At 39.5% G+C, this 9,590-nt stretch overlaps 1 protein-coding gene across 1 annotated transcript; it reads left to right on the top strand.

Annotated features, from left to right (window-relative positions):
* Positions 1 to 1,684: 1,684 nt before the first annotated feature.
* LOC126071187 (olfactory receptor 18-like) lies at positions 1,685 to 2,601 on the top strand. The gene is made up of 2 exons (XM_049875438.1): positions 1,685 to 2,041; positions 2,131 to 2,601. Exons 1-2 carry the CDS (start codon positions 1,685 to 1,687, stop codon positions 2,599 to 2,601), a joined length of 828 nt encoding a protein of 275 aa, XP_049731395.1.
* The last annotated feature ends 6,989 nt before the right edge of the window (positions 2,602 to 9,590 follow it).

Raw genomic sequence — 9,590 nt, 5'->3', positions numbered from 1 at the left:
GAGGCTCCTACCTGTATCTGTCTGCCTGACAGTTCTGAGGAAGGAACCGCTGTCTTGAAGCCCTCATTCATTGAGCGTTGGAGTATCAGAAATAAGAATTACAATCCTAGTTTAAATGTTCAGTCCAAATCTTTAGACTTCTGGATTTACCTTTAAAGAATGGTCCTGGGATGGAGACTTGACTACCCCTCAAACCCAGAGGAGGTCCCTGTAACTGGGATGCTAGGTCTGTTGTGACGAGCAGTGTCTCAGCAGGCTTCTCAGTCTTCAGACAGAGTCAGAGAGATCTTTTACTTCTGTCATCTTTTCCATAAATGAACAGAAATCCACAGATTAATATACTCTGTGTGCTGTCGTGTTCAACTATAATTGGTATGTTTTATTGCCAGTTAAAGAATTGTGACATACTTATGTTTTGTTAATTTATATTATGTTTTATTACCTACTAGGGAATTCTTGTATGACATATTTATATTCATGTTTACTAAATATGTCAAGGCCAAGTTAACTAATTAAAAATCATGGGAATTTTTTAGGGACTTACACCTATGTGTCCATAAAGAATGTTATAGAAGCAGTTGTGATTTGAGAGCATAAAGAAAGCACACATAACGAAAGTGCCCCCACCAAATTCACGACAGGGGTGGCTTTTTGGGGACAGCTGTGGAGAGGAATGAGGTCACACAGGGAAAGCAGGAAAACTCAAGTTTGATTGGTAATATTTTAAACCTCTAAAGTGTGATTTGTACAGCAAGTATTATTAAATGTGTATGTTTTTAATATGGGGAGTATTAATGATAACAATAGTAACAATACTGGCATATATACTAAGAACCTGGCAACGATCTAAAGCAATGATTCTCAACCCTGGCTATACTTCAGGTTGACCAAGGGACTCACATATACAGTCTGATTTAATTGGTTCATGGTTGTGGAAAGGAGCCCTAGAGTTCCCGTGATTAAGAGCTCAGCTGCTAACCAAAAGGTTGGCAGTTCAAATCAACCAGGCACTCTTTGGAAACCCTGTGGGGAGGTTCTACTCTGTCCTATATGGTTGCTATGAGTTGGAATCAACTCAACAGCAATTAGTTTTTTTTTTTTTTAAAGGCTATGGTAAGCTCGTCAGTATATTTTAAAAGATCCATAGATAATTATAACGACCAATTAGCATTGAGAACCACTGCGCTAAGCACTTCATATGTATTATTGAATTTAATTTCTTGTAACAACTCTAAAGTGAGCTTCAATTAAGAATTATATTCTAACAGGTGTACAAACTACCAAGATACTTGTCATACTATTCTCTTTTTCTTAAGACAGGATATTTCTTATTTATTGCATATGTTTTCCTCATAGAGATGGGCTGATACTTTACCCCGTGTACGAATTTGTGATATTAAGATGTTCTCGCTATCCTAACATTCTTCAGCCCAATGTCCCTAACATGGGTTTGTATAGAAACAGTTGAATAGCACAGAAGCACAGGACAAAAGAGACCTGAGAAGCAAAGAAGTTGGTTTTGCTACATCTGAGGAATATTGCCTAAGGTCCTGGGGTATTAGGTCCTCAAGTGTAAACACTTGTGAATTTCTTGAATTAAAAATATGCACACAATGCTGAGTGTCTGTTTACTTATTTTCTTTTTTACAACGCGTTTTTCTTTCCCCAAAGCTGTCTCACCTACATGGAGCAACAGAATCTAATAGAATTCCTCCTCCTGGGCCACTCTGAGGATCTAGAACTGCAGCCCCTCCTCTTTGAGCTGTTTCTGACCATGTATTTGGTCACTGTACTCAAGAACCTGCTCATTATCCTGGCTGTCAGCTCTGACCCCCGCCTTCACAACCCCATGTACTTCTTCCTCTCAAACCTGGCCTTGGCTGACATCGGTTTTATTTCTACCACAGTCCCCACTATGCTAGTGAACATCCAGACACAGAGCAAATCCATCACCCTTTGGGGCTGCCTGACACAGTGCCCTTTTTTTTTTTCTTTTTGCCCTTTTGGACATTCTCCTCCTGACGGTGTTGGCCTATTACTGGTTTGTGGCCGTCTGTCACCCACCTCACTACCTTGTCGTCATGGTCCCTCACCTCTGTGGTTTCCTGGTTTTGTGTCTTTTTTTCTCAGCCTTTTGGACTCCCAGCTACACTGCTTGATGGTGTCACAACTCACATTCTACATGGAAGTGAAATGCCTTATTTCTTTTGTGACCCTTCTCAAGTCCTCAACCTTCTCTGTTCTGACACCTCCACCGAAAACATACTAGTGTATTTTACTGGTGCCGTCTTTGGTGGTATTCCAGTCTTAGGGACCCTTTTCTTTTATACTCGAATTATATTCTTGATTCTGGGAGTCCCATCATCAGGTGGGAAGTATAAAGGCTTTTCCACCTGTGGTTCTCACCTGTCAGTTGTTTGCCTATTTTTTGGAACTGATCTTGGAGCGTACCTCAGTTCAGCTATCTCATCTTCTCCCAGAAACTGTGCGGTGGCCTCAGTGATGTACACAGTGGTTGTCCCCATGCTGAACCCCTTCATGTACAGCCTGAGGAACAGGGACATCAATAGGGCTCTGTGGAGTCTCAGCAGAAAAGCTTGATTTCAAGACCTGCTCCATTCTTTTTGGTGTGTGTATTGAAAACACAAGTTGGCAAACATCTCAAACAGGAAATCTTACATTTTGGTCACACAATTCTTGTAGCTTTCATGTTTACATTTCTCTTGATATGCCATATCTCAATATTGCTTATTTTGGTCCCCCTTGTACAGGACTGTTGTAGTATTGTGGGATCCTAATTATGCCATAACTACTGCTTGATTGAATTCTTTAAAACCTGTGGAAACTTCTGTATTTGTTATCTATGACCCAAACAGCCTAGAGAAATGCACAAGTCTCTTTTTTTACATATTCAGTTCTCAGCCCTTTCCATAGTCCAGGTTCACGGCCCACAAAACTCTTGCTTAGATCTAATTTATTTATGCAGGGTATGTGAAAGGATGTGTGTCACTCACTGGTCTTCGATGTTAGCTTCATACTGGAATCACCTGGTGAGCTTAAAGCTCCCAACACTTGGGTCCCACCGCCAGAGATTCTGATTTAATTGGGCTGGTGTGTGGCATGAGCATGAAGACTGTTAAAAGTACCCAAAACCAGGGCGGGGCCAAGATGGCGGACTAGGGAGACGCTACCTCGGATCCCTCTTGCAACAAAGACTCGGAAAAACAAGTGAATTGATCAAGTACATAACAATCTACGAACCCTGAACAACAAAAACAGATTTAGAGACGGAAAACGAACAAATATGGGGAAGCAGCGTTTACGGAGCCTGGAGCCAGCGTCCCAGTCAGGTAACCTTTGGTGCCCAATTTAGGGCAGAGCCCAGGGGAGCTGACGGCGCAAACAAGGGGCCCAACCTTACCCCCCTAAACTCACCCCGGGAGGGGGCCCGGCTGGTTCGCGCTGGCGGTGTGAGGACGCAACTGGTGGGAGAAGTCCCGGGAGGCAGTGACTGGTCTTGGAGCTGGGAGAGCAGCGTCCCAGCCAGGGAACCATCCCGCCGGGATTTTGACTGGGCGCTGGCATGGCACAAGCATGGAGAGCTGCTCCACTCCCCTGAACTAACCCCGGGAGGGGGCCCAGCCGGTCCGTGGAGGCGGCGCGGCGATGGCTGGCGGGACGAGAAGTCCCCGGGAGGCAGCGACTGATTTTGAAGCCAGGAGTAAAGCGCCCCAGCAGGGGAACCTTCACGCTAGGATTTAGACTGGCAGCAGGTGCCTTCAGAAGGTCAGACCCCCGGGGGTAATCTCCACACAGCCAGCACACATAGGCGACATGCCCCGGGGGAATCTCAGATATAATAGTCATTGCAAGCAAGACCAGGAACTCTGGCTATATTCTGAGGTGCTACTCTCCTATCTCTCTGATCCCTCCCTCACCCTTGCGAGGCGGTTTCATTAACATTGGAATTGCCTGAGCCAAAGGGAGAACGGCTCCGTGGAGGCTTTGCTTCCCCCCCCCTTTTTTTTTTTTTTGGTCTTTTCCTAACCCACTCTTTTGGCCTGAGAGAAGGAAAACAAAAAAACAAAAAAAACCCAGGGACCAAAAATCCACCCCTAATTGGACTAGAAACACAGAACCAGCTACAGCCAAGCATATATAATCCAAATCTCAGACTTTCATCCTTACAGGGAACAAGGTGGCAGTTATAACCCAAAGGCAATTCTGATAGGGATCTGACTGCATTTTTTTTTAGCAGATTTTCTGGAAAAACTAGTTTCCCAGTGATGGCTCGGAGACAGCAGTCCATATCAAACCACATAAAGAAGCAGACCTTGACAGCTTCTACAACCCCCCAAACAAAAGAATCAAAACCTTTCCCAAATGAAGATACAATCCTGGAATTATCAGATACAGAATATAAAAAACTAATTTACAGAATGCTTCAAGACATCACAAATGAAATAAGGCAAACTGCAGAAAAAGCCAAGGAACACACTGATAAAACTGTTCAAGAACTCAAAAAGATTATTCAAGAACATAGTGGAAAAATTAACAAGTTGCAAGAATCCATAGAGAGACAACATGTAGAAATCCAAAAGATTAACAATAAAATTACAGAATTAGACAACGCAATAGGAAGTCAGAGGAGCAGAATCGAGCAATTAGAATGCAGACTGGGACATCTGGAGGACCAGGGAATTAACACCAACATAGCTGAAAAAAATCAGATAAAAGAATTAAAAAAAAAATGAAGAAACCCTAAGAATCATGTGGGACTCTAACAAGAAGGATAACTTGCATATGATTGGAGTCCCAGAACAGAGAGGGAGGACAGAAAACACAGAGAAAACAGCTGAAGAACTCCTGACAGAAAACTTCCCTGACATCATGAAAGACGAAAGGATATCCATCCAAGATGCTCATCGAACCCCATTTAAAATTGATCCAAAAAGAAAAACACCAAGACATATTATCATCAAACTCGCCAAAACCAAAGATAAACAGAAAATTTTAAAAGCAGCCAGGGAGAAAAGAAAGGTTTCCTTCAAGGGAGAATCAATAAGAATAAGTTCAGACTACTCAGCAGAAACCATGCAGGCAAGAAGGGAATGGGACGACATATACAGAACACTGAAGGAGAAAAACTGCCAGCCAAGGATCATATATCCAGCAAAACTCTCTCTGAAATATGAAGGTGAAATTAAGACATTTACAGATAAGCACAAGTTTAGAGAATTTGCAAAAACCAAACCAAAGCTACAAGAAATACTAAAGGATATTGTTTGGTCAGAAAACCAATAATATCAGATACCAGCACAACACAAGGTCACAAAACAGAACATCCTGATATCAGCTCCAATAGGGAAATCACAAAAACAAATTAAGATTAATTAAAAAAAAATACTCATAACAGGGAATCACGGAAGTCAATATGTAAAAGATCACAATAATCAAAAAGAGGGACTAAATACAGGAGGCATAGAACTGCCATATGGAGAGTGATACAAGGTGATACAGAACAATACAAGTTAGGTTTTTACTTAGAAAAATAGGGGTAAATAATAAGGTAACCACAAAGAGGTATAACAACTCCATAACTCAAGATAAAAGCCAAGAAAAACGTAACGACTCAACAAACATAAAGTCAAACACTACGAAAATGAGGATCTCACAATTTACTAAGAAAAACGTCTCAGCACAAAAAAGTAAGTGGAAAAATGAAATTGTCAACAACACACATAAAAAGGCATCAAAATGACAACACTAAACACTTATTTATAATTATGCTGAATGTAAATGGACTAAATGCACCAATAAAGAGACAGAGAGTCTCGGACTGGATAAAGAAACAAGATCTGTCTATATGCTGCCTACAAGAGACACACCTTAGACTTAGAGACACAAACAAACTAAAACTTAAAGGATGGAAAAAAATATATCAAGCAAACAATAAGCAAAAAAGAAGAGGAGTAACAATATTAATTTCTGACAAAATAGACTTAAACTTAAATCCACCACAAAGGATAAAGAAGGACACTACATAATGATAAAAGGGACAATTGATCAGGAAGACATAACCATATTAAATATTTACGCACCCAATGACAGGGCTGCAAGATACATAAATCAAATTTTAACAGAATTGAAAAGTGAGATAGACACCTCCACAATTATAGTAGGAGACTTCAACACACCACTTTCGGAGAAGGACAGGACATCCAGTAAGAAGCTCAATAGAGACACGGAAGATCTAATTACAACAATCAACCAACTTGACATCATTGACTTATACAGAACTCTCCACCCAACTGCTGCAAAGTATACTTTTTTTTTCTAGAGCACATGGAACATTCTCTAGAATAGACCACATATTAGGTCATAAAACAAACCTTTGCAGAGTCCAAAACATCGAAATATTACAAAGCATCTTCTCAGACCACAAGGCAATAAAAGTAGAAATCAATAACAGAAAAACTAGGGAAAAGAAATCAAATACTTGGAAACTGAACAATACCCTCCTGAAAAAAGACTGGGTTATAGAAGAAATCAAGGAGGGCATAAGGAAATTCATAGAATGCAATGAGAATGAAAATACTTCCTATCAAAACCTCTGGGACACAGCAAAAGCAGTGCTCAGAGGCCAATTTATATCGATAAATGCACACATACAAAAAGAAGAAAGAGCCAAAATCAGAGAACTGTCCCTACAACTTGAACAAATAGAAAGTGAGCAACAAAAGAATCCATCAGGCACCAGAAGAAAACAAATAATAAAAATTAGAGCTGAACTAAATGAATTAGAAAACAGAAAAACAATTGAAAGAATTAACAAAGCCAAAAGCTGGTTCTTTGAAAAAAATTAACAAAATTGATAAACCATTGGACAGACTGACTAAAGAAATACAGGAAAGGAAACAAATAACCCGAATAAGAAACGAAAAGGACCACATCACAACAGAACCAACTGAAATTAAAAGAATCATATCAGATTATTACGAAAAATTGTACTCTAACAAATTTGCAAACCTAGAAGAAATGGATGAATTCCTGGAAAAAACACTACCTACCTAAACCAACACATTCAGAAGTAGAACAACTAAATAGACCCATAACAAAAAAAGAGATTGAAACGGTAATCAAAAAACTCCCAACAAAAAAAAGCCCTGGCCCGGACGGCTTCACTGCAGAGTTCTACCAAACTTTCAGAGAAGAGTTAACACCACTACTACTGAAGGTATTTCAAAGCATAGAAAATGACGGAATACTACCCAACTCATTCTATGAAGCCTCCATCTCCGTGATACCAAAACCAGGTAAAGACATTACAAAAAAAGAAAATTATAGACCTATATCCCTCATGAACATAGATGCAAAAATCCTCAACAAAATTCTAGCCAATAGAATACAACAACATAAGAAAAAAATAATTTACCACGATCAAGTGGGATTCATACCAGGTATGCAAGGCTGGTTTAATATCAGAAAAACCATTAATGTAATCCATCACATAAATAAAACAAAAGACAAAAACCACATGATCTTATCAATTGATGCAGAAAAGGCATTTGACAAAGTCCAACACCCATTTATGATAAAAACTCTCACCAAAATAGGAATTGAAGGAAAATTCCTCAACATAATAAAGGGCATCTATGCAAAGCCAACAGCCAATATCACTCTAAATGGAGAGAACCTGAGAGCACTTCCCTTGAGAACGGGAACCAGACAAGGATGCCCTTTATCACTGCTCTTATTCAACATCGTGCTAGAAGTCCTAGCCAGGGCAATTAGGCTAGACAAAGAAATAAACGGCATCCGGATTGGCAAGGAGGAAGTAAAATTATCTCTATTTGCAGATGACATGATCTTATACACAGAAAACCCTAAGGAATCCTCCAGAAAACTACTGAAACTAACAGAAGAGTTTGGCAGAGTCTCAGGTTACAGGTTATAAGATAAACATACAAAAATCACTTGGATTCCTCTACATCAACAAAAAGAACACTGAAGAGGAAATAACCAAATCAATACCATTCACAGTAGCCCCCAAGAAGATAAAATACTTAGGAATAAATCTTACTAAGGATGTAAAAGACCTATACAAAGAAAACTACAAAGCTCTACTACAAGAAATTCTAAAGGACATACTTAAGTGGAAAAACATACCTTGCTCATGGATAGGAAGACTTAACATAGTAAAAATGTCTATTCTACCAAAAGCCATCTATACATACAATGCACTTCCGATCCAAATTCCAATGTCATTTTTTAAGGTGATAGAGAAACAAATCACCAATTTCATATGGAAGGGAAAGAAGCCTCGGATAAGCAAAGCATTACTGAAAAAGAAGAAGAAAGTGGGAGGCCTCACTCTACCTGACTTCAGAAGCTATTATACAGCCACAGTAGTCAAAACAGCCTGGTACTGGTACAACAACAGGCACATAGACCAATGGAACAGAATTGACAACCCAGATATAAATCCATTCACGTATGAGCAGCTGATATTTGACAAAGGCCCAGTGTCAGTTAATTGGGGAAAAGATAGTCTTTTTAACAAATGGTGCTGGCATAACTGGATATCCATTTGCAAAAGAATGAAACAGGACCCATACCTCACACCATGCACAAAAACTAACTCCAAGTGGATCAAAGACCTAAACATAAAGACTAAAACAATAAAGATTATGGAAGAAAAAATAGGGACAACTCTAGGAGCCCTAATACAAGGCATAAACAGAATACAAAACATTACCAAAAATGATGAAGAGAAACCCGATAACTGGGAGCTCCTAAAAATCAAACATCTATGCTCATCTAAAGACTTCACCAAAAGAGTAAAAAGACCACCTTAGCTATGACATCTCCGATCAGTGCCTGATCTCTAAAACCTACATGATTCTTTCAAAACTCAACCACAAAAAGTCAAACAACCCAATCAAGAAGTGGGCAAAGGATATGAACACACACTTCACTAAAGAAGATATTCAGGCATCTAACAGATACATGAGAAAATGCTCTCGATCATTAGTCATTAGAGAAATGCAAATTAAAACTACGATGAGATTCCATCTCACTCCAACAAGGCTGGCATTAATCCAAAAAACACAAAACAATAAATGTTGGAGAGGCTGCGGAGAGATTGGAACTCTTACACACTGCTGGTGGGAATGTAAAATGGTACAACCACTTTGGAAATCTATCTGGCGTTATCTTAAACAGTTAGAAATAGAACTACCATACAACCCAGAAATCCCACTCCTTGGAATATACCCTAGAGAAACAAGAGCCTTCACACAAACAGATATATGCACACCCATGTTTATTGCAGCTCTGTTTACAATAGCAAAAAGCTGGAAGCAACCAAGGTGTCCATCTACAGATGAATGGGTAAATAAATTGTAGTATATTCACACAATGGAATACTACGCATCGATAAACAACAGTGACGAATCTGTGAAACATTTCATAACATGAAGGAACCTAGAAGGCATTATGCTGAGCGAAATTAGTCAGAGACAAAAGGACAAATATTGTATAAGACCACTATTATAAGATCTTGAGAAATAGTATAAACTGAGAAGAAC

The sequence above is a fragment of the Elephas maximus genome, chromosome 3, assembly GCF_024166365.1.
Source record: "Elephas maximus indicus isolate mEleMax1 chromosome 3, mEleMax1 primary haplotype, whole genome shotgun sequence".
Lineage (NCBI taxonomy): Eukaryota > Metazoa > Chordata > Mammalia > Proboscidea > Elephantidae > Elephas > Elephas maximus.
Note: the sequence above shows the minus strand (reverse complement) of the source record. Positions and strands in the feature narration are given on the sequence as shown.

Coding starts and splice junctions, on each gene's coding strand:
- LOC126071187 (XM_049875438.1), top strand. CDS start 1,685: ATGGAGCAACAGAATCTAATAGAATTCCTCCTCCTGGGCCACTCTGAG. Junction 2,042..2,130: donor ACGGTGTTGGCCTATTACTG/GTTTGTGGCCGT, acceptor TTTTTTTCTCAG/CCTTTTGGACTCCCAGCTAC.